The sequence below is a fragment of the Vipera ursinii genome (genome assembly GCF_947247035.1).
Source record: "Vipera ursinii genome assembly, chromosome: 1".
Lineage (NCBI taxonomy): Eukaryota > Metazoa > Chordata > Lepidosauria > Squamata > Viperidae > Vipera > Vipera ursinii.
Window position 1 is genome coordinate 252,890,324 of NC_139512.1, and position 26,044 is coordinate 252,916,367.

The following is a 26,044-nucleotide window of genomic DNA, read 5'->3' on the forward strand; positions in this document are numbered from 1 at the left end:
TACCAAAGTTTCTGAAACCAATGTCTTGCTCTCTCTTAAGATTCAGGTAGTTGTTTACATTTTTCTGCTGTATATTTTCATCCATTTTAATCTATAGTGTTGGTACATTATACAAACTATAATCATGGGTAGTTTGGCAACTCCTCAATGGAAATAGTTTTCTCTACAGTAGAGTGGAGACAAGGAAGAGGAAGTGCCACCATAGGAGCCTCAGACCCCCATCTACATCAATAGGATTAGGATTAGCTCCCAAAATGCTGTTTTCCCAACCAAAACCAAAATTATACTTGTTCAGTAAATTTTATTTATCCCCACGGCATTTAATTCCAGCGTATCCCATATATTCTGAACCTTCTTGTGTTGATTCACATCTTGGATTAAGTTCAAGTTAACATTGCTCATGGTCACAGCTTAGGACAACTCCAGGCCAATCTAAAATGTCCGTTGAGGACTAGGTTTCCTTTCCTTTTCTTTTAATGAAGTTTGACAAATCAGATGTATGCGTTTAATGGGAAAACGTACTGCAAGATGTAAATTAAATTCTTATTTGATTTATTGCATTATCTGTACTTTCTGTTACTACTTTTAGAAATCCAGCATCACTGACAAACAAGTTTTCTAGTCTTCTTTGGAGAGTATTTCAAAAACTGTAAAAACATTATTGGATTTCTCTAGAAATACAGCAGAGGTGCTAGTGCTGTGCTAGCACTGTTATCATGTGCTGGTTCGCTTCTGGAAAACTTGACTCTGCCCACTTTTCACCATGGAACATCTGCAGCAGTGTTTTTCCAACTTGGCAACTTTAAGATATGTAGACTTCAATTCCCAGAATTCCCCCCCCCAGCAAGTCCAACATATTTAGAGTTGCCAAGTTGGAAAAACATTAACCTGGGGAATATTTATTGCAGAGTCTCAGACACAGTCTAGAGCACAGGTGTCAGCTTGATCGCATCACATGATGTATTGCGATGTTTTTTGCCTTTGCGGAGCTGGAGTGGGCATGTCCTGTGTGTGAGGCATCCGGCCTGCAGGCCGTCAGTTTGATACCCCTGATCTAAAGGCTAGCAAGAGCAAGCCTGTTCGTTTGATGACTCAAGACATTATACTACAGCACTGCTACATCTGATATATCGCAACATAAAGGAAGAAGCTTTCTTTTGATATATTTGAAAGATGTTTGTGTTTCTGCATGGTTAGTGTAAGCAGGAATGTGGACTTTGTGATGGGACTTAACTCATTTTCTACTAAAGTCCCAAGACATTTAAAATAAGTAGTCCCTTGAGTTTCACTGCTATTTTATAGAGAAAAAAAATATGTTCAATAGCACTATTAGCAATATTAACTTAAACACCACTGTGTTTGTTACTCATATAACACTAGTTCTACCTTTTCTAAAGCTGAGGGGAAAGCTTTATCAAATATGTTTTGTCTTTCAAAAGAAAATACCTTTTTTGTATGCTTGGTGTGTGAGAGAGAGCTTTTTTACCATCCTAATTAAATTTAAGGATTGATTGAATGATACACACAACATGCTATGCTATATATATATATATATATATATATATATATATATATATATATATATATATATATATATATATATATGTATATATATATATATGTAATAAACCAACACATCATAATTTGAATGGCTGAATAATTCATAGCATTGAGGCTAAATGAGGTAAGAAGTCATAATTCATATCTGAAACTGAATTCTTTCTTTGGCACTACATGCAGCTCTACCATTTGACTATGCTACCACTTCAGAGGGGACGAGAGTAGGCTTTTATCTTGTCAAGATTTTAATGTAAACCAACTGTTAGGATTGTAGCTTTGAAAATTAAGGGCAAAAATACAAAGACTCCCGTTAAAAGTTCTTTAGCTGCTGATTAGGAATCCCTGATGGTGATTAGTGAGTGTGGAATGCAATCATGCCTGTAGGCTTTAATCAGTCCTATGATGGAGAAGTCAGTTACCCAAAGAGAGACCAAATTAATACATGTGTTATTTCTGTAGGATGTATTATTTTTTTTAAAAGTTAAAAAAGGAAAGATGGCAGGAAGGTATATAACGAAGTGCAAATTGGGGCACCGATTAAACTTTTGAAGAAAATAATCCGCTTTTTATTTAGAAAATAATGTTTCATATTGCACTTCTTTTATTGTTTTGGTAATAAATGTAGTAGAGCCCCGGTGTCAGCTGTTATTTTTAAAAGCACATATGCTTTTGTGAGCAAGTTTCTGACATTCAAGTTTTATTTATACAGGTTATTGCCTCGGATGCGCTTTTCTTTGCCAGTGATGTTACCTAAGTGCTTATTTTTGTGCACAGGTGTTTTTTTTGGCGGGGGGGGGGAGAACGCAACAAGCGCAAAGTAACATCTGCAGCATCTGATTTAAGAGAAGTAATGCCACCTTTCTTTTGTTTCTCTGCTCAGAAACACTGTAACACCATCCAACTGGATTCTGGAATAGACTACAGGAAGCGTGCACTGCCTGCTGCAGGAAAGCTTTATTACCTGTAGGTAGAAACTAAGACTGGCTCGGTGCATTTTATTACAGTCACGGCAACTTTTAGACGGGGAGGAAAATTGGACCAAGTAGGCAACTGCTATGAACCCTAAAGACATTGCTCATACCATCAGATATTTCCAGTATCTCCAGTAACATCTTTTTCAAATGTGTGACTGAATTAAGACTAATTAGAAGGGGGGGAGGTGTGGTGCTTGCAGAATGGAAGTGACAGATGGTTATAAAGCAGTGAATATCCTCTTGCAAAGAGTGTTTAATTCCCTGATAAATAAACGAGCATCCTTATTGTAGTAAAGTAATTATTTATACAAATAGGGACTCATTTACTATTTGGTGTTAACATTTGTGGATTCAAAACTTTGTCTTATTTTGACAGATGATCTACTTGTATCTAGAGTGTTGAGTGACTTCAGAATTCTGTATTTCTGATAATGATAAAAATGAAGCTATAATAGAACCATCAGTACAATTTATCTGTATAGCTATGATTTCTGTTCCCCTAATGATAGTTTACCCTTGGAGCAATTTGGGAATACAAGTATATGTGATATAAAGTTGTTCTAATATCTAAAACGGAAAGTGGTTTTAATCAACTCAATAGAAAAATAAATCTTCTTCTGGCTTTTATTATGGTATTGTTTTATATGACTTTAAGGATTTAAAAAAAATTGTTCTCCACTAGCAAAAAAAAAAGCATTCTTAATCCAACTCTGTATTCTTTCCTTTGGACTATCTATACTACTATTTAAATATTCTACAAATCTATATTTATGGTAAGCAATAAATAAGTGTCTTTAATACAGGTAGTCCTTGACTTATGACCATAATTGAGCCCAAAATTTGTGTTGCAAAGCGAGACAGTTGTTAAGTGAGTTTTGCCCCATTTAGAACTTTTCTTGCCATAGTTATTAAGTGAATCACTGCGATTGTTAAGTTAGTAAAATGGTTGCTAAGTGAATCTGGTTTACCGATTGACTTTGCTTGTCAGAAGGTTGCAAAAGTGATCATATGACCCTAGGACAGGGGTAGGCAACCTCGGCTCTTTTATGACTCATGGACTCCAACTCCCAGAATTCCTGAGTCAGCATAGCTGACTCAGGAATTCTGGGAGTTGAAGTCCATGAGTCATAAAAGAGCCGAGGTTGCCTACCCCTGCCCTAGGACATGGCAGTGATCATAGATATGAGTCAGTTGCCAAGCATCTGAATTTTGATCACATGAATATAGGGATTCTGCAATGGTCATAAGTGTGAAAAACGATCACAAATCACTTTTTCCAGTGCCGTTGTAACCTCAAACAGTCACTAAACAAACTGTATTACCATCTAACCCACCAATGGATTTCCCACAGCATATTTTGGGAAGGAGTCATTTTAAGATATGCTGAGGCTAGATTGCATCTTACTACAGTGTAGTATATATACTGTAGATGCTTGGGAGAAAGAATACAATGAAACGACATTGCGTGCCAGTTCATACGCAAGAATTATAGGAAGCTAATTTTAATGTTTCTTATGTGCATTTTGTCCCAGATATGTTGGGATTACAATTCCCAGCAAGCATGATTTTTATCATTATCAGCCTAATACATAATAGTTGTCACCAAGCGTAATTTGTACGGGCATGAAAGATTGCAATAGGAAGGAATCGTGAAGGTGATGCCACTCTTAACATCTAGGAACCAATGTGACAAATGACTAAAGTGTTGGACTAAGACAAAGGATATACCCAGTCCAGTTTACCCTCAACAGTAGAGGCTACCGGATGAGTTTGGGCCATTCACTTCCTTTTTCAACAGTCAATGTGATTAGGTTTTGGTTTTTGAGAAAAATGAAGGAGGGAGCATCGTATATATGCTGCATGAAATCCTGAAGGAGGATGAAATGGAAATCTAATGAAAGAAATAAAAATTATACCTCTCAGTATTGGTTATCAGGGAGCGGCCAAGATATTTTGCCATCTAAGGATGAAGAGAAAAGAAGAAAATTGTTCTCTTCTACCCTTTTCTAAGTGGCAGTGTGTGAGGAAGTGAAGTTGGGATTTATTTATATATTTACTTGTAACCTGCCTTTATTATTTTTACAAATAACTCAAGGTGGCAAGCATACCCAATATACTTTTCTCCTCCTATTTTTCCACAACAACAACTAAATTCCGGGACAAAAAAAAAGACTTTATTAAATACTAAGCTTTCATCAAACCACTGTTGACGTTATCAAAGTGTGTGCTAGTATCTGGCGGCACTCATTCTTATAGCCCTTTAGATGTTAACGGTCTAGTCATTGAACGTGTCATAGGTCTACCCACCCCTCACACTCCCATAATTAACTGTATTGATCCTGGTTCAGCTGTGCTGGCCAGGATCCATTCCAATTTTGCCTTTCTGCCTTCCCCCCGCCTGCCCCGCTTGCCGATCATCTTTGTCTTGCAGTGCGCAGCTGTCCAGTGTCGTTGCTTGATCACTCCACGATCTGAACCCAATATGAGATCAAGGAGGGGACAACAGCCCAACGCGACCGGTGCAACAAACACAGAGGGTTACCAACTAGCGTAACTATACGGCATGTTGACAGCGCGGCCAAGCAGGACAGCGGGTGGGAGTGATCTGGCAACGACGTCAGACAGCCGCACGTTGCAAGACAGAGATGATTGGCAGGTGGGGCGGGTGGGGGAAGGCAGAACGGCGAAATTGGAACAGATGCCGGCCAGCGCAGCTGAACCAGGATATAATATATCCTGTCTTTAACATTTCTCTTTTTTTAAGCTCAATGTCATGGTTTCGACAGACAGAAAGGAATAAAGCAGAACTCTGAGGCTTGCAAGTTCCTCAAAGAACATGTTTATTAGTTATAAAGTATCGGCATGGTCAAGAGTGAAACCAAGTCTCGATACACAAGCAACAAATTTCCAATACAGAGTTAAATGTCCCACCCACAAAAGCTATGTAAGCAGCTACATTCCCCAATATGATTGTTTGCTGGGCTTTTTATGAAATTCCCAGTCCCTAGTCTCGGGAGCAGCCGATGACCTTGGTTCCCATGGAACAAAAGATTATTTTGACTAGCAAAGCACCTGGGCAACCCCCCTCCCTCTGTTCTAGGTAGCAACCTAAAATGAGAAGGAAAATGGCTGCAGCCATGCTCATTTGCAGTATTGATGCTCAGAAGATTTGGGGGGGGGACTCTAGACATCAGCACATCCTCAAAAACTCCAGGCTGTGGTTGTGTCCAGTCCTTGGAGACCAAAGACCCCTCATAGACAGTTGAGGAAATAAAAATTTCCTGTGAAGTGAATAGTTCTCTACTTCCACGAAGTAAAAAATACAAGGATATAATAATATATACACTGACATGGCAAAAAGGGTAGTCCAGCTCAGGACAGCTGTCTAAGTTTGCATAATGGCAAGGTTGAAACACAACTTCTAGTTCTACCAATGGATATCCCAGAGGCATCTGATTTGGAAATTTCAGCAACTGCTGTTACATTCTAAATTTTGAGCACATTCTAAATTTTAGGCAAAGTATTGCATAATTTATTTTTTTAATTGGTAAAAGGAACTGTAAATATTGGGTGACTTGGTTAAAAGTAAAAAAGACTTCTTTCGATAAACTCCTTGAATATATCAACTAAATTATATTCAGAAGAGTTGTAGATATTCTAAAAAAGAGGCCCCCGACCTTTTGGGCACCAGGGACCGGTTCCGTGGAGAGAGCTTTTTTTCACGGACCGGAGGGTGCATGGTTTTGTATGCTGCCTGCATCCCGTGGATGGAGCTTTGCTTGTTTGTGCAAACTGGTTGCTGGCATGCCGTGACCCAGTACCGGTCCACGGACTGGTGGTTGGGGACCCCTGTTCTAAAATGCCTTATGGTTGTAATCTTGATTCTGGACTCCAGTAGCTAACAGAGGAGAGATTGGTTTTACTCCAATCTATTTCAAGTGTTGTGTGTGTTATGAATACACCTAATTCCAAAGGGTTCCCCCTCAGATGTCAAATCAGCTTTTACCTTTTTTGTAAGATACAGAACTCTGCCTGTCTCATTGTGTGCATTTACAGCATGGATGGCCTTGCTTGCATTGTCATATTAATGGAGACGGCTTTAAATATAGAAGTCTTTCAATGAATGTAAATAAAATGAAATTATCTACCTGAGAGTTAATGTTCTCCGCTTTTTAAGTGAATTCTAAATCTAATGTTTGTATTTACAACATAACATCCTGTTCATCCTCTCTGTGTGTGTGTGTCCCTCTCTCTCTTATATGGGCAGAAAGCTAAGCAAGCTCAGGCAGCTGTTTGATGTTGGCTTCAAGTGTTATTAATTTCATATTCTATTATTCTTTTCACTGTAGCACAAGTGAAGCTGATGTGGAGGCTGTCATGGATAAGTTGTTTGATGAGCTGGCTCAAAAACAAAATGATTGTACGTAAGTTAATTTCTCTTGAAAGAGAATACATTTAGAACACAATGCCCAATCTCCACTGACCAATTAATAAGTTCTACTGCTGTGTATGGGTTGATGCCACACTCAAGTGGCAGCCATTGTATCAGCATTTTGTCTAATTTATGTGTTGAATCATGTGCTATTATTCATCAAGCTATGCATTTCCTATCTGTAAGAGATGAGTTTTATAGTAATTATCCAGACAAGATTGAGTCTTTGTTCATGTTCCCATAGTAACTAGACCAAGGATTTTAAAAGTACAAGGCAGAGGACTGAGAGTGAATAAAGCATGTGGAACCATTGCAGACTTCACATTTGAAGAGCTGTGTGACAAAGTGAGTACACCATCAAGCCTGGTTGGGCTTTTCAGGTCTGTTTTGATCATATCCCTGCTCCAAATAAGCCTTCAGATCTCCTTTGAGTTTATAGCAACCATCACAACTGAATTGCAGAGTAGAACTATAAACACTTAACAAGATGAAAAAGCAGGTACAGGATGTTTCTCTTCAAAGTAAACTGTGATATTTAATGTCAGTGCCTTTTTTTAAAAAAAAGAAACAGTTGATGTATTAATACCTCGGACTTAGCTGTTTTCATGAATCGGACCAAAATATCTCCTAGAGCATTTGGTTTTCAGCAAGCGACAATATTTTGCAAGAAGATGGAAGGGTTTTGAACCTTCTTTGGCTTATGAAAACATCCGGGTTTTGAACAATATGTACTGGTTGTCAAGGTCAGTGGGTAGTCACAAAATGCTACAACAAAATCTCTGCTTCTTGGAAAGCCAGATTGGTGAAGCTAAAGGCAAAAACATCGTTTGAACATACAGTATAATGTTTTGATGAAACAGCCAAAGAACAGAAAAATAAATAATTTATATCTATACTGAACCTTGCCAATACAAATAATACCCCTTCTTCTGACCTGCATATCATGCTAGACAGCTTGTGTGGTTTAATGAACCTAGCAATTATGATTTGTAAACCACAGCTTATTCAATAAAACAAGCTGACTTAGTCTGAACTGAGGCATATTTCATATATATATATGGACTCCAGAAGATGGTAGAGGACAGGAAGGCCTGGAGGAACGTTGTCCATGGGGTCGCGATGGGTCGGATACGACTTCGCAACTAACAACAACAACTATATATATGTTTTTTTATAATCACAAGTGCTTAAAATATTATCAGCAACATCTTGTCTGGGTTTCAATGTCTGGTTTGTTGTTGTTGTTAGCTGCGAAGTCGTGTCTGACCCATCGCGACCCCATGGACAACATTCCTCCAGGCCTTCCTGTCCTCTACCATCTTCTGGAGTCCATTTAGGCTCACGCCTACTGCTTCAGTGACTCCATCCAGCCACCTCATTCTCTGTCATCCCCTTCTTCTATTGCCCTCAATCTTTCCCAGCATTAGGCTCTTCTCTAGTGAGTCCTTCCTTCTCATTAGGTGGCCAAAGTATTTGAGTTTCAACTTCAGGATCTGGCCTTCTAAAGAGCAGTCAGGGTTGATCTCCTCTAGGACTGACCGGTTTGATCGCTTTGCAGTCCAAGGGATTCGCTGGAGTCTTCTCCAGCACCACAGTTCAAAGGCCTCAATTCTTTGGCGCTCAGCCTTTCTTATGGTCCAACTTTCACTGCCATGCATTGCAGCTGGGAAGACCATAGCCTTGACTATACACACTTTTGTTGATAGGGTGATGTCTCTGCTTTTTAGTGTGCTGTCTAGATTTGCCATGGCTTTCCTCCCGAGGAGCAACCGTCTTTTAATTTCTTGGCTGCAGTCCCTATCTGCGGTGATCTTGGAGCCCAGGAAAATAAAATCTGTCACTACCTCCATTTCTTCCCCATCTATTTGCCAGGAATTGAGAGGGCCGGATGCCATGATCTTGGTTTTCTTAATGTTACGTTTCAACCCAACTTTTGCACTTTCCTTCTAGTTTACTAATACATATTAAGTTCCTTTCTCTCTACCTCGTTTTTCTAGCCAATTATAACAAGTACCTCATGTTCTAAAGTAAACTGAATCTTCTTTCTATTTCGTTTTCAATGTTAATCTGTCCATTTCTGCACACTCTAGGATTTTTTTTAATTAACACTTCCTCCACTGGTAGATCTTCATTTTTCCAAATATATGTAAAATTAAATATATACACTGTTTCTTGTAATTATCTACAATTATGCCTAACAAAAATAATTCTGGTTTAAACTCTGTAGATGAACTTCTAAACTCCTAATCTCATCTCACTTCCTAAAGTTGCTTTCAAGTCATGTTCGCATATCTTGGTCTCCCTTCTGGCAATTGTTTCTCCCTAAATCATTTTGTGCTGCCAAACCAGTACATTTACTGGAGGTCAGGTTTTTTTTCTTTATCCCCCCTTTTTATGACATTTAGGAGGGTTAGCTGCAACATAGCAATTTCAAGTGCCCACCTTTCTTCTCTTCTCTTCTTTGAAGAAGGCTCTGGACATGCAAAGAAAGGGCATGTCTGTCTTCCTTGCTGCCCATGGTATGTATACAAGTTGCTTTGACTGAAAAATAGGTCCTGGGGAAGCACTCTTGATGAGTAGTGAGACTATGAGAGAAGTTAGGGACAGTCAACAGGCAGGAATCATATCGCCCAGTCCTGCTTTTGACATTCAAGTGCCTACAGAAAAAAGGGGCTTTATCTTGGACTTACAACACTGCATAGAGTATGGTCAAAATACATGTTTAAATTGAAAATAAGTATCAGAATATATAACGCTGTGGAGGTTATCCTTAACATACAACCATAATTGAGCCTGTCAATTAAGTTTCGACACTTGTAAGGCAGCTCACATCTGACTAGACCCATTTTATGACTTTTTTGTGGCAGTGGCTAACACTATGGCCATTAAACCCATTGTTCACTGTGGGCCAGGTTTTGCCAGACACTAGAAGTAAATGCTGATTTCTGGCAAAAACATTGTAAATCGCAGTCATGTAACCATGGGATGTTGCAAACAGCTGTAAATATGGGTTTATTTTGCTGAGCACTCAAAATGTGGTCAGGTGACTGCGGGAAGGTGACAATGGTACTTCAGAACTGGGTCGTAAATCTCTTTGGGAGGGAGTCTGTTGTAACTTTGAGTGGTTGGTGAACAACCGGGATGTAAGTTGACTTTTTGTATTCCTCCAATGCTGCCTCACTGTTTAGGGGAAAAATTCCTTGTGACATTAGTTCCTTTCATTTGTTCAGAAGACTGGTTCAGAAAGATTTTTCTTTAAAAAAAGAGTAATTCCTTTTGCTCAAGATTTGTATTTATGAAGTCCATTGCATTTCAGGGCATTGTGTCTGTAAGCTCAGCAACAGAGGCTGACTTTTTCTTTAAAATAGCATAAACACACTATTTTTAATAAAAGTAAAGTGTTAGAAAACATAAGAATTGAAAGTACAAATTGAGATTAATATTAATGATATGCCAGATTTTCTCCCTTGTGAGAATGTGGTCCTTTCCCTTAAGTCTGCTGATATTTAGTTTCTGCTATATTTCTACTTCATAATTATGTGTGGAAACTTAGGCTGTTAATACGTGATTGAATTCTGACTCCTTAAACGAACTAGACAAGCATGAAGTAACTGAATCAGGCTTTAGTCTTTTTGCACCTATATGCCCGAAGGAGTATGAAAACATCTACTTTTTAAAATCTCAGTTCTATCCACCAAATTCTGACTTGGAATATTTCTTCATAAGGGCTTGTCAGAGCAGCATTTCTATGTTTGTTTCTCTCAATCATAGTTACAGCTAATCACAGTTACTTAAATTAAAATTATGAATCTCTGATAGGTGAGGGTTTTTTTAAAAAATCTTATTCCTAATTTCATAGAAAACAATTGAACGTAAGAGGTCAAAGCTGACAGTGGCTTGACATAATTAGTTGTGGAGTTCCAAATAATTATGTGGGAAGCGATGACTGAATGTGGCTGTATATATTTATTATAATAATAAATGTTTATTTGCTCGTAACTACATTTTTGCAACAACTTAACAGCTAAGTTATTATGATCACTGAAAACTAGCGTTTTCTTATCAGACCATAGATTTAAGGTTTTCTTTAGTATGTGTAATTTAACTTAAAGCTACCAATCTATGTTTATTACAAATTTACCATCTGAAATATAGATGGTTTTTAAATAAGCCCAGAAAATTTGATAATAACATCCTTCTCTATACTTTTGTAGCTATCTCTTTAAGCAGCAAAACCCTTGAAACTATATGTCTGTGTAGCAAATACGCCCTCTGATGGTAGCAATAACTTTTTGATATAATTAAGTATGAGCAAAGATTACAGTATCGCAGTAAGAACAGAGTGAACCGGTGCACACTTAGTAATGGTCTTAAGTATAAGGGGAACCAATACCTGTTCATTTCCTTTTTTCCATTTATAGAAGCTCCTTCTAACAATACTACTCTAAGGAATTGTACAGTTTTTGTTTTGTTTTGTTTTAAAAACAAAAGCACAAACATTAAGACATGCACCTAACCATATGTATATATGTTAAATTGTGTGTGTGTGTGTGTGTGTGTGTGTGTGTGTGTGTGTGTGTAAGTCATAGATCAGGAATAGGATGGAAAAGAGATGGTTACTTATGGTGGGGAGCATTAGCCAATAGTAGCTAATATCAATCCCAGCCAAATCTGGGCTCCTCCTCAGTGAGTATGGTGTTTTTTAAAGTTCATGCCTGTCAGTCATCTATCAGGGATGCTTTAATCTGGATTCCTAAACTGTGCAGGATATTGGACTCTGTGGCCTGAATGATTCCCTCCAAGGTTATGATTCTAAAACAGGATATGCATACGTTATAAGTGAAGGTTATAATTTTGGAGATCTATATTTTATTGTTTTGTTTGCTGTTTTATTGGTATTGAAGAAGGTGCATAATCTGAAAACAGGGATTGTTCACCAGCAACCTTAAGAAATGCATCTAGAGCTGAATAGGAATAGGAATAGGAATGGCATGGACTGGACTGGACTGGACTGGACTAGAAGAGAAGAGAAGAGAAGAGTTGGAAGGGACCTTGGAGGTCATCTAGTCCAACCCCCTGCTCAGGCAGGAAACCCTATACCATTTCAGGCAAATGGCTGCCCAGTCTCTTCTTAAAATCTTCCAGTGTTGGAGCATTCACAGTTTCTGGAGGCAGGTTGTTCCACTGACTAAATGTTCTAACAGTCAGGAAATTTCTCCTTAGTTCTAGGTTGCTTCTCTCCATGATTAGTTTCCACCAGTTGCTTCTTGTCCTGCCTTCAGGTGCTTTGGAGAATAGCTTGGCTCCCTCTTCTTTGTGGCAGCCCCTGAGATATTAGAACACTCTAATTATGCAAGTGCTTACAGTAAATTTTAAAAAAGGATTCTACAAGGAATGTTTTTATCGTTGACAATAATTGCAAAATGTTTATTATTGCAAAATCAACACAACTGCCTCCATGGTTATATTCTCCGTCCAAATGATGATGCTGGAGATGCTTCTTATAAAATCAGCTTGCAATATTCAAATTAACCCTTATTATTGCCATCTTAACAAAAGTAATCAATTCTAAATAAATAAATAAAACAGAAATCCATTCAAAATAAAATAAAGGAACACCAGAGTGCTAAAGCCAATAATTGTCTTGCCTATTAGAACAATAAGTAGGTCTGGATGTACATTTTCTTAGCTCTAAATAAATGGCACAGGACAGATTTCAGAAATAGTAGTACTTCCTTCAGTTTTCTGTTCTTTTATAATGAATTTTTTAAGCTGATAGTGCTATTGATGAATAATTCCACAGCAAAGGAGAAGGCTGTCACTTTCTTCAGATGTAAAAACACTCAAAGCTATCACCGTCCGAATATGGCACTAATAGAAAAATATCTATTGCTCATTATTTCTGAGAATGCTTTAATATATACCTCTAAAAATAACTTGAGCAGAGATAATGACAGTTGTACTTTTGTTAACTTGGCAGTTAAATTGAAAAAGGAATCACTTAGATTGTAGACTAAAATGGGCTAACAGATAGATGAGGTTGAATTGCCATGAATGAATTTGAAGCTAGCCTAATGTTAGTAAAATCCTACTCCAAAAATGATGTCCTTATCATCATGGGGATTGGAATGCTAAAGTAGGAAGCGGAAAGATAACCAGAATAACAGGTAAGTTTGGCCTTGGAGTACAAAATGAAGCAGGGCACAGACTGATAGAATTTTGTCAAGAGAATACGATGTTCATAGCAAACACTCTTTTCCAACAACCCAAGAAATGGCTTTACACATGGCCATCACCCTATGGTCAACACAGAAATCAGATTGACTCTGTGCTCTGCAGTCAAAGATGGAGAAACTCTATACAGTCAGTAAAAATAAGACCAGGAGCTGATTGTGGCTCAGATCATGAGCTTCTCATTGCAAAATTTAGGCTTAAATTGAAGAAAGTAGGGAAAAACACTAGGCCACTCAGGTATGAGTTAAATCATATCCCTGTTGAATATACGGTAGAGGTGACAAATAGATTTAAGGAATTAGATCTGATAGAGTGCCTGAAGAACTATGGACAGAGGTTCGCAACATTGTACAACAGATAGCAACCAAAACCATCCCAAAGAAAAAGAAATGCAAGAAAGCAAAATGGCTGTCTGAGGAAGCTTTGCAAATAGCTGAGGAAAGGAGGGAAGCAAAAGGCAAGGGAGAAAAAGAGAGATACACCCAATTGAATGCAGAATTCCAGAGAATAGCTAGAAGAGATAAGAATGCCCTCTTAAATGAACAGTGCAAAGAAATAGAAGAAAACAATAGAATAGGGAGGACCAGAGATCTCTTCAAGAAAATTGGAGATATGAAGGGAACGTTTCATGCAAAGATGGGCATGAAAAAGGATCAAAATGGCAGGGACCTAACAGAGGCAGAAAAGATTAAGAAGAGGTGGCAGAATTACACAGAACTATACAAGAACAAGTTTAGCATCTCTGATAACCACGATGGGGTGATCACTTACCTTGAGCCAGACATCCTAGAATGTGAAGTGAAATGGGCCTTAGGAAATCTGAGCAACAACAAAACTAGTGGAGGTGACAGTATTCCAGCTGAGCTATTCAAAACCTTAAAAGACGATGCAGTAAAAGTGCTACACTCAATTTGCCAGCAAATATGGAAAACTCAACAGTGGCTGCAGGATTGGAAAAGGTCAGTTTACATTCTAATTCCAAAGAAAGGCAATGACAAAGAATATTCAAACTATCACACCATTGCACTTATCTAAACACCATACTAAAAAGCAGAGACATCACCCTGCCAACAAAAGTGCATATAGTCAAGGCTATGGTTTTCCCAGTTGCAATGTATGGCTGTGAAAGTTGAACCATAAGAAAGTCTGAGCGCCAAAGAATTGAGGCCTTTCAACTATGGTGCTGGAGAAAATTCCTGCGAGTCCCCTGGACTGCAAGGCGATCAAACTGGTTAGTCCTAGAGATCAGCCCTGACTGCTCTTTAGAAGGCCAGATCCTGAAGTTGAAACTGAAATACTTTGGGCACCTAATGAGAAGGAAGGACTCACTGGGAGAAGAGCCTAATGCTGGGAAAGTTTGAGGGCAAGAGAAGAAGGGGACGACAGAGAATGAGGTGGTTGGATGGAGTCACTGAAGCAGTAGGCGTGAACTTAAATGGAGTCCAAAAGATAGTAGAGGACAGGAAGGCCTGGAGGAACATTGTCCATGGGGTTGCAATGGGTCAGACACGACTTCACAACTAACAACAACTCCTCCATTAAGGATTATCAGTAGAAACTCTCACATCATCCATCTTTTCTAAGATAGCAAAAAGACGGAAAACCAACTTGTAAATCACAAAAGTTATTATTACTTGCAGGAAAGTCAACAGTTTCTTTTCTCTATTAACTTCTAAAAGGTAAAGGTAAAGGTAAAGGTTCCCCCGCACATGTGTGCTAGTCGTTTCCGACTCTAGGGTCCGGTGCTCATCTCCGTTTCAAAGCCGAAGAGCCAGCGCTTGTCGGAGGACGTCTCCGTGGTCATGTGGCCGGCATGACTAGACGCCAAAGGCGCATGGAACGCTGTTACCTTCCCACCATAGTGGTCCCTATTTTTCTACTTGCATTTTTACGTGCTTTCGAACTGCTAGGTTGGCAGAAGCTGGGACGAGTAACAGGCGCTCACTCTGTTACACGGCACTCGGGATTCGACCTGCCAAACTGCCGACCTTCTGATCGACAAGCTCAGCGTCTTAACCCACTGAGCCACCGCGTCCCTTCTAAAAGTTAAAACATCATAAAATTAATTTAAGTGTGAAATATAAATAGGGGCTGGCTGATGCCTGCTCTCCAAATTTGATCAGAGAATTGCAAGGAAGGACTGGGAAGGACAAGGACAATATTAGACAAAAGTCTAACATCAATGGAGCATGATTCCAATAATTATCTTTTTAAAGAGTCACATACATTCATTTTCTACAGTATGTTGCAAACATAAGGCTTGGGAACTTGTAAAATTCCAAACATTAGTAAACTAAAACTCACTGTGTTAGTCATTGTAGCTATTGCTCCATAAGGTTGCTGGTTTTATAACTTTGCCACATCCAGAGGCCTACAGTCGTTGGCCTCTCAGATGATTATAAAAAGGTGGAACAATGTCATGCAAGCTCATCTGAAACTTGAATTGGAAATTTACATTCAAAGAAGGTACCTGAACTGCATTGAGTATTCAGGTCAAACACACTGGCTATTTACAGAGCAAATTACATGATTTAAGAAATATTTTCTCAAACCTAGGCTATTAAAAAAGGACAGCATGTTCTTCAAAGAGGTAATATTTTCATAATAAAGCACATCACCATTACAAGCTGTGCAGCCTACAATACTGAACCAATCCTTCATAGCAAACAAAGTCCTGGATTCCAGATAGTTTCAGTAACTTGTCTGGCTCTTTCAAGACAATTGCGATGTTTTTCAAGAAACATAAGGAAGGATATTATTGCACACCCAAAGAATAAAATATTACAGCTTTTTTTGTTCACAACTGCTTAATAAGGATCATTTCAGTATATTCACTGCATAGTGAAGAGTCAAAGCATCAGTGTCCAAATGGACAGTATTAAGCAAACTGGATTTAACATTTGATGGTATAAGAGCCATGGCGCAGTGATTAGAATGTAGTCTTGTAGGTTAACTCACTGCTCATTGTCAGGAGTTTGATCCTGATCAGCTCAAGGTTGACTCAGCCTTCCAGGTGGGTAAAATGAGGACCCAGATTGTTAGGGGCAAGATGCTGACTCTGTAAACCACTTAGTATGGACCGGTACATAAATCTTAACTGCTATTGTTAAAATAGCTTCCTGTGTCTGCAGTATCAGGCTATATACCCTGTGAATTCCACCATTTTTCAAGTTCAAAATTTATTTCCTTTTTAAAAAGCTCTTGGATTTTGATTTATGTGAGATTTATGTGCTTGTTTCTTTATTTTGTTTTTAAGAATAGAAGTGGTTTGGTTTGTTGATACGATTCAAACACAGATCTTACTAAGAGATGTATATATCTTTGTGAAGACGCCTAAGCTCTGCTGCCCATGTCTTGTACTCAGTGGTGGGATTCAAATATGTGAACAACCAGTTCTCTGTGCGGATGCCACTTTTGGAAGTCCATTCTGGGTCCGAGCAACAAAAAATTAGCTACCGGTTCTGCCAAAGTGGTACGAACTGGCTGAATCCCACCACTGCATGTACTCTATAACTGGTTCTATTTCTACGTGCTCAGCACTCTTCCAGTGGCTGTAAGAGGCAGCTGTGAAAGGCAGTTGACAAGAACGATGCTTTTGAGAAGCTCTTGTGACAGGTTTCCTTCTGTGGAGGCTCTTAATTCAATGGCATTGTACTGTATATTCTCCAAAATTAATGATCGCAAGATCCCTGGACATAGGGCTTCTGCACTTCTGCAGAGATGAAATTATCTGGTGATAAACTAGTTGCAACTTAAAAACTTAATGTTTATTATGACTAGCATAGAACAAAAAAAGTAAAGAAAACAAATCATGAAGAGGGGAAAACCATCAAACCCAATCAAAGTATAATCAAGATTACCACGGGTGCTAAAAATCAAAATAGCAATAACAAGTCAAAGCTATAAGAATATATGCTAGGTAAGCTGATGTTATTTTAGAGATGAAGTGGATAAAATCAAGATAAAGTTATTGTAAATTACCCTATAAAAATACAGTAGACTAGATAATGTAATATAGGAAAAACAGTGAATAAAATAAGTGAGACTAAAAAACCCCCGGCTAAAAACAGCAAGCAGACATACAAAAAGTGTTTAACTATTCAAAAATGCTATTACAAAGCTTAGGACAAAACAGAAAAGAATAGGAAAAAAAACCACCAGTATGAACATAGAACATCGGATAATAGGATTGGAAAGGACCCCACAGGTCCTCCAATTCAACCCACCACCACTCAAGGAGGAGACCCTATATTTATTTATTTATTTATTTAATTCCATTTATATCCCGCCCTTCTCCGAAGACTCAGGGCGGCTTACAAGCTTAGCAGTAGCCTTCATTCTATGTATATGCCTGCTTATTAGGGCTTTCACCCCCACCCCAAGCGGCATTATTACAAAGTCAGCTTATTGCCCCCAACAATCTGGGTCCTCATGAATATATATTATATTATATATTAACATTTCAGACAAACGGTTGTCCGCAACTTCTGGAGGCAAGCCATTCCACTGGTTAATTGTTCTTACTGTCAGGAAATTTCTCTTTAGTTCCTTCTCTACTTGATTAGTTTCCATCCATTGCTTCTTCTCCTGCCTTCAGGTTGAACCTCTTCTTCTTTGTGGCAGCCCTTCAAATATTAGAACACTGCTATCATGTCACCCTTGGTCCTTCCTTTCATTAAACTAGACATATCCAGTTCCTCCAACCATTCTTCGTATGTTTTAGCTTGTCCCCTTATCATCTTTTCTGCTCTTTTCTGAACTCTTTCCACGGTCTTAACATCTTTTTAATATATTGCGGTGACCGAAATTGGATGCAGTATTCCGAGTGTTATCTTACCAAGGTGTTATAAAGTGGTACTAAGATTTCGTGTGATCTTGATACTGTTTCTCTAGGACTGCATTGGCTTTTTGGGCACTGCTGGCTCATATTTAAATGATTGTTGACTAGGACCCCTTTCCCTCTTGCAGTTACTGCTTTTTCCCACCTATTCTTTACCTGTCCGTTAGGTTTTTCTTGCCTAAGTGTAAAACCTTAATTTTCTCTACATTTTAATTTCATTTTATTGGCTAGGCCTAGTGTTCAAGTCTGTTGAGATCCTTCTGAATCTTGAGCCTGTCTTCTGGGGTGTTAGCTATTCCTGCCAGCTTGGTGTCGTCTGCAAATTTGATTAATTCCCCTACTGGGCACACTTTGTCAGCAGCAGTAGGAAGAAGATGGTGAATGTCAGCTGTGGGTGAGAAGGCCAGTGGTGCACAGGGCTATGGGAGTGGCTGGGGCTTTACCCTATGGCAGGTGGCTGGCCACAGTACAGGTCTTCGGGTGGCACTTAGTGATGCTGAAGCACATGGCTGATAGTGGCTGGCTGACACTGCTGAGGGCCCTGGACCTCTACTTCAACTGTGGAACTGCCACGAGTGCCACTGTGCAGGGCAGCCAAAAGGGCAGAGATGGGGAGGGGAGTTGAAGCTCACTGACAATTGTAACTGTGAACTGGCTGCCAGGCAGCCAGATTTTTAGCACATGATTATGAGATGCTGCAATGGCCATAACTTCAGGGACCAGACATACCTTTTGTTCAGTGCTTCCACAACTTCAAATAGTCACTAAACGAATAGTCATTAACCAAGGACTGCCTGTATAAGTTTTTACCTTTCGGTTCAGAAACGGTTATAGAAGGTGAGCTGTGTTAATCCAGGGAGGAATGGGACAACTTGCCACAGCCAACTCACTACCACAGCCAACTCACCATGGCCAGCTTGCCAAAGCCAACTTGACACAGCCAACTCGCTGCCGGACAACTCACTGCAGACAATTTAACAATTCTATTTAATTATTTAAAACAAATTTAAAAATATTTTAATTTTTACCATTCACATTTCATTCTGTCCTTCCATTTGCATCCTTTCTTTAATTATTCTTTTTCATCATTTCTTTGATATTACTGTAAGTTTTGTCTTGCAATGAGTTGCCCCACGGAGAATAGGCCATGGCGAATTGTCTGGCAGTGAGTTGGCCATGCCGAGTTGGCTGCAGTGAGTTGGCTGTGGCAACTTCTCATAGACCCGGAGTCCAGGGTAGTTCAAATAAAAAAGATTCTGGTGCTATAAGTGATGTTTTGCTAAACTTACCCCTTATTTTCCTTCCAGTCTTATTCTACTTTATTACAGTATAGACATGAGAATAAAGGAAAAGGCATGCTTTTAATCAATTAGAACAAAATGTGCATGTTTATTAAAATCCATATATTTAGTTTTCCCTCTCCTTTTCTGAGGGGGAAGCAAAATGGAAAAGCATTTGATTGATTAGGACAAGAAAACCCAATTTTTACCATCTTGAGGAACTTTCTCTCACTGACGTGAGTGGACTTTTCAGCTGATTTAAACAGAAGTCAGCATTTTTGTTTCCTTTTGAAATGTGACTGTCAATCTATTGGTTTCCCACTTTGTATTTCCCATTTCAGCCTCTTGGAGCCAGTGATTATTTGGAAATATCCAAGAATTTTGATCTGGTTTTTGTTCATAATATACCTCTCCTTACAATTGCAAAAAGAACCCAAGCTCGACGCTTCATCACTCTCATTGATACTTTTTATGAAAAAAAGGTAAGCATTTGGTTTGCAGGTTCTTATAAGATGAGTGCATCTTGAATTATTTTGCAAATCTGAATGTTAATTAATTAATTAATGCCTGGCAAAGCATCAGCATATACGCATTGATCACACTGCATTACCATGTGAACTATCAAAGCCTTGACTGTCAAGATTAAAGTGTTGTCTAATTGTATTTAAATTACTGCATTTTCTCCTTTAGTTGCCAGCTGCATTAAAATTTACAATAGCTCAGCAGTTAAAGACATTGAGCTTGTCAGCTTGAGAGCTGACAGCCCAGGTTCGAGAACTGAGCTTCGCACAATGGGTTGAGCTCCTGTTACTTGCCCCAGCTCCTGCTCACATAATGATGATGATGATGACGATGATGATGATGGAAGGAACCTTGGAGGTCATCTAGTCCAAAACCCTGCTCAGGCAGGAAACCCTACCATTTCAGACAAATGGATGTCCAGTCTCTTCTTAAAAACTTCCAATGTTGGAACATTCACAGCTTCTGGAGGCAGGTTGTACCACTGATTAATTGTTCTAACTGTCAGGAAATTTCTCCTTAGTTCTAGGTTGCTTCTCTCTTTGGTTAGTTTCCATCCATTGCTTTTTGTCCTGCCTTCGGGTGCTTTGGAGAATAGCTTGATTACCTCTTCCTTATGGCAACCCCTGAGATATTGGAACACTGTTATCATGTCCCCCCTCGTCCTTCTCTTCATTAAACTAGACATACCCAATTCCAGCAACCGTTCCAACATCTTTTTTACATCGTGGTGACCAAAACTGGATGCAGTATTCCAAGTGTGGCCTTACCAAGGCATTGTAAAGTGGTATTAACACTTCACGTGATCTTGATTCTCTCCTTCTGTTAATGCAGTGTAGTAGTTTGAAAGCATGCAAATGTGAGTAGATAAATAGATACCACTTTGGTGGGAAAGTAACAGCATTCTCTACACCTTTGGGGTATAGCCATGCTGGCCAAATAACCACGGAAATAGTCTTTGGACAACGCTGTCTGCCTTGGCCAAGAAACGGAGATGAGCATCGCAGTGCAGATCGGGTACGACTGACAGGAAAACCTTTACTTTTTTTTTTTTAAAGCTAGATGAAGTCACTAAAGCAGCAACATTGTCAGTGACTAGTAAAGATTAGGATTAAGATAACCAAACAGATGTGACTGAATTTCCACATAGTGTTTTTTATTCAACAAATGGGCAACTTTAGGATTTGTAAGCAAAATGTGTAAGTCTTGTGTCTCACTTTATGAAATTGCACCTTCACAAAAAGGGAAAACAAAACTGGGCATTCAATCAGTCTAAAAGGCAGAGCGGTTAAACCTTCTATGGGATAAAAATATGCCATTAAATTCTTTTGTTGGTTTTGTTGCAAAAGAAAACAAAACCCTTACAAGAGCAGCCTCTTGAAAAATTAAAAACGAAAGGTATGTGACACATCAAAATTTTCAAACAAACATTTGTGCAGATATACCTGCCTCCAAAATTCCTATTGGTTTGTATGGAAGGCTATGGATTATTTTTTTTAAAAAAGCAGGCAGATCAGCCCAGGAAAGCCCAGATTAAACTTCCTCTCTGAGGAAATATGCATAACTCAAACAACTTTGCACAGTAGAAACAAAATGTTTCCCCCAAAGGGAGAAGAAGAGTCTCCCCCCCCCCCAGGAGAGTTCTTCTTAATCACTTTTTAAAGATGACACGGTTTGGAGTTTCAAGATGACGAAAGGAGAGAGTGAATTTGTTTTCAGCCTTTCATAACCTAGACTACTTCAGAGGTATTCATGGTAAGGGGGCCTTTTTAGACTTTTTGTTTGGATTTATGTGGAAAAGGATAGTAAGGACATTTACCTCAGATATTATGCTGATTTCCTTCATCTTCATTTGATGTTCTGCAGTGGAAAACCCTATGCATAATCTGTATCTCAAAAATGTAGATAACTACCAATCTATACACACACACACACACACACACACACACACAGAGAAATTTTTGTCATTGATGTCTGCTTCCTAAGATTGAGAAAGAGTGACTGGCCTAAAATCACCCACAGCCTGTTGCTAAGGTGGGAGTAGAATTTACTGCCTCCCTGTATTTGCCACCTTGAGCTGATCAAATATAAAAAAGGTAGGATAAACTGTTTAATTTGGCCTTTGATTTTTCTTTCTTGGATCTCCTGCCAAACATTTTCATTCAATGACCCTGAATCATAATATGGGGTGTGGGGAGCACTTTATCTGGAGAGCGAAAGCATTGCTATCTACCGAATTCTTTTCCAAATAATTTTAAGATAAAAGAAAATATTCTGTCTATTTTGCTGCTGCCTCTCGTGTCAAATTCATCCGATTAAATTGTTTTAACCAATTTTGTTGAGAAATTGCACAGTGTTTTGACTCCGGACAATAGTTCTGTTCAAGCCGCTTACAGACTTTTGGTGGGTAGTTATTCCAGGTTATTTTGCTTGTGTGAGTATGTGTTGATTTAGTTTCCAAAATGCATAGGTGAGTAAAATGTTAATGAGTTTGCCCCAAAGTGATACTCAATTTAAAATAAACAAGTACTCTTACTTTTAGTCTGAGTTGTGGAACCTCTAATGAAATAGTGATGATAAATGCTGCACTTAGATTTACGAAGGTTTCAATCATGGAAGGAAAATCAGCAATATTAAAACAACTTAAAAGGTTCTTTGTATTTAAGCTGATGTTTTAAAATGTAACGGAAGATATTAAGCTTCACCTTATGTGTGATTATAGACGTGCACTTAAATATTTATGCAATCAGGAAATATCGATTGAGATTAAATTATTTTTAAAAATGTACTGGGAAAGAAGGGCACACACAGAGGGACACATACCCTCTAGTTCAGCAAGAAATGTGGGCCATTTCCAGAAAATACAGTTTCTGCTGACCAAATGCCACTCACTGGTTTTGGTTTTATTTCCTTGAGCAGCACAGCACTTCTGTATGAACAGATGTCAGAGAGATGTTTTTTATTAGCAGAACAAAGCGGGGTTACTCCTTTCCTCTAATGCAGGGGTGTCAAACTGCTGGCCCGCGGGCCGGACGCGTCACAACAAAACCGCACCCACCCCATTGCCGGCAATGGAGAAAAAGCTCCGATACGTCACGCGACGTCACGTGACATTGCGAGTTTGACATGCCTGCTCTAATGCTACGCGTGTGTAATGTGTTTGGACTTTTATCACAAGCATTGTTTCCCAAGTACCACCCAACCCCAGAGCTCCTGAGTTTGACCTCCTAGAGAAGGAACACCAGTGTTTCTATCCTTTTTGTGAATTTTAAGCAGCACTGTACTGTCCGGTGGTCGTCATTTTTTAAGGCAGATCACTGTCCCCCTCTCAAGTTTGTCCTTTTAGCCTGCCTCAGTGGACTTCTGTTGTGTGATCCCTTGGGCTTCTTGTATGTTGTATTTCACTTGCTGTATCCTGACATCCTGCATTTGTGAGCGTACAGTTCCACGCAAGTGATCACCCTTACCTGAATACTTTCCTGAAGGATTTACCTTCCTTTCCGTAGGCTAACTTTGTTCACTTCTGCAATCCCTTTCATTCCAGGATCGTGTTCTGTTCTTTTGACTAAATCTTCTCCGGGAAAAGAAAAAAGGAAACCTAATTGTCCCCCCAAATACGTAGTGACAGTTTAAAGTATACCTCTGCAGCTGCAGCACTGGGGAAGATTAACCCATTGGGTGATGTTTCTTTCTACCACACCAGAGAATCTGCTTGGTAGTAAAAACTACAATAGAGATTTCTTATCCTTCCCGGATAACATGAGAGAAAGTAAAACAAGGATTCCCTTGCTGCTACTGTCATTATGGCCCATAAGAACTCTTATCTGTTTTTTCATGGACATAGGAAGGGAGAGATCAGTCTATTTCTGTTCCATGTCAGTTTTCTATTTTCATAGGTACATTCATAGGATTATTTTCTCCTGTTTCCAGATGGGTTTTTTAAAATGGCTGCGCAAACCTGTGTATTTAAGTGTGTGTCTTTAAATGTATTTTCTCACAAAATAGTATGTTCAATTATATTTCATTTGAAATATATACTTGCATTTTAAATTTTAATTGCGTGTGGGGTGAGAATTACTTTGAAATGGGGAGATGGTCTGATTATGTTGTTATCCATACATGATCCCAGAAAATGCAAATGAGTTCTCTTTAGGTCAGAATAAAATTCCCAACAGCCTGGCTTCTATTAATAACTCCCCTCAGCAGAGAGCCATGCACAAGTGTAATCCTTTTCCTATTGAACAAAGTAGAAGCATCGGAAAGGAAGCAAATAGACTAACATGTGCTTCTCCGAAATCCAACAAATGCACCCATAGTGAGACTGCAATTAAAGGAGAGGATGCTTAATGACTGTGTCTTTCAGAGGCTTGACATATTTATTACAATACCTCCCAAAAGCTAAAGGAAAGAAAACTAACCAAACGTTTCCATTCTGAGGTAAATCTCATAAGGGCAAATAATATCAGTTATGTAGAAGAATCCATAATGATGCTATTGTCCTCAAGCACTATCTAATTAGCATATATTCTCATCTCAAAATTTAAAAAAGAGGGTCCTAGAAATGCCTCTTTGTTTTAAATTAACAAGGATCACCTGGAGCTATATTTAAGACATCTAGAGATCATTTACGGAAGTCCCGGTCTCTTTGCCAAAAAAACTTCTTTCCATGGCCTTTCCTGGAAGGACAGCAGCATAGTATGTCACATACTATAGTCATTCCAGAAGACCTGAAGAAAAAAAAAAGTGTGTTTCCCAAAGGGTTTAGAGTTACTAGCCTGCTGCGATTTTCAAAAGTTGGAAGCTGGAAAAGATTCCTTGACCATTACCTGTCCATTAAAAAAAAATGCAATTGCTTTGCATCTCTTTCCTGCCAGGCAAGTATTTTTTCAGGAATTTTTGCTTTAATTGACTGAAAAATGCTGCCACCTGTAAGCTGTCATGCCAAAATGGGTAGTAGACATTTAAAAATCTATGCAGCCCTAGTGAGGAGTTTCTAAGGAAACCTGGTTTGCTTTCCTGTGTTTTGGAGCTCTTGGACAGCTGGATCTAAAAGTTTTTGTATTAGAAGGAAAGATAATGACTGGCATTACTGGATGAAGAAGTGGTTGTGTGTGTGTGTGTGCGTGTGTATGTTTGTGTGTGTGTATTTTAGACCTGTATTCCAACAGCTGTCCACAGGCCTCTAATCCAAGAAGTTGGCAGGGATTATATATGCATGCTTCCCTGCCTTCTTGGTTTTATCCCTGGGCTGGAAGGTTTTGGAATCCCTCACCTGATTTTTCCCTGCATCTTAATAATGTATAAGGCAAAAATATTTTTAAAAACTGAATGAAAACAGACTGTCATCTAAATTTGAGTTAGTGATGATATAGTGCGATGGCCTGACGTGTAAATACAATAAGTACCTTTTTGATTGAGGTGAAAATAGCAATTCAGTATCTAGTGTATATTTGTTTCTTTATTTTAAAAGCTGTTGCAAAAATAAGATAAATAATAAAAAAATATTATAATATTAAAAGTTATTTGTAACTGAATGAAAGTGCCACCTGTATACCCTTTCTGCATTGTTCAGGAGTGGAATTTATACCACCAAAATCAGAAATCTGTTGCCTACCTCAGTTGTTATAAGTGGACTTTCAAAAGTATTCTGCTCAAAAACAAAAGAAAACATTGAATGAATGAATGAATGAATGAATGAATGAATGAATAAACATCAATCCTTCCATTCCTCATCATCCAGTCAGAGCTGAAGAAGCTTCTTGGATGAGAAGCGAAACGTCTTCTAAGAGGAAAAAGAAAGCCCAGTTGCCTCATGAAAAAGCATCTTTGGGACATGGGAGAAATAGGAACTCTCTAAATGATGAACTTCAGCCATTTTTCTTTGTTCCAGGTGCGTATTATTTGCTCTGCATCAGCTCCCCTCCAGAGTATATTTACTGAAGCGGACCATGATAGTGGACTGGATGAGAAAAGAGTACTGATGGATGATTTGGGGTTGAGCCAGGTAAGCACTGTGAACATTAATGCCTTTGTTACAAGAGAGCATAATTGCTTTGGGTCTGTGTGCTGGCATTACTGTAAAACAAAAAATCATTTTAGAGGGTCATCCTGCAGCTTTCCTGCAGGTTCAGTGTAGCATTTTTCCTTCTGCCGTAATTTAATGTAATGCTATTTATTTATGGATTAGGATCATAAATGTTCACAA

At 38.8% G+C, this 26,044-nt stretch overlaps 1 protein-coding gene across 2 annotated transcripts in view; it reads left to right on the forward strand.

The window, feature by feature from the left end:
• AFG1L (AFG1 like ATPase) overlaps positions 1-26,044 on the forward strand; it is a 64,556-nt gene that overhangs the window by 33,656 nt on the left and 4,856 nt on the right. For both annotated transcript variants that reach the window (XM_083371771.1, XM_083371772.1), the window contains exons 8-12: positions 2,441-2,523; positions 6,884-6,954; positions 7,211-7,311; positions 19,662-19,802; positions 25,730-25,843. In XM_083371771.1, coding sequence (XP_083227897.1) covers positions 2,441-2,523; positions 6,884-6,954; positions 7,211-7,311; positions 19,662-19,802; positions 25,730-25,843 — 510 coding nt within the window. The remainder of the gene's footprint in view (positions 1-2,440; positions 2,524-6,883; positions 6,955-7,210; positions 7,312-19,661; positions 19,803-25,729; positions 25,844-26,044) is intronic.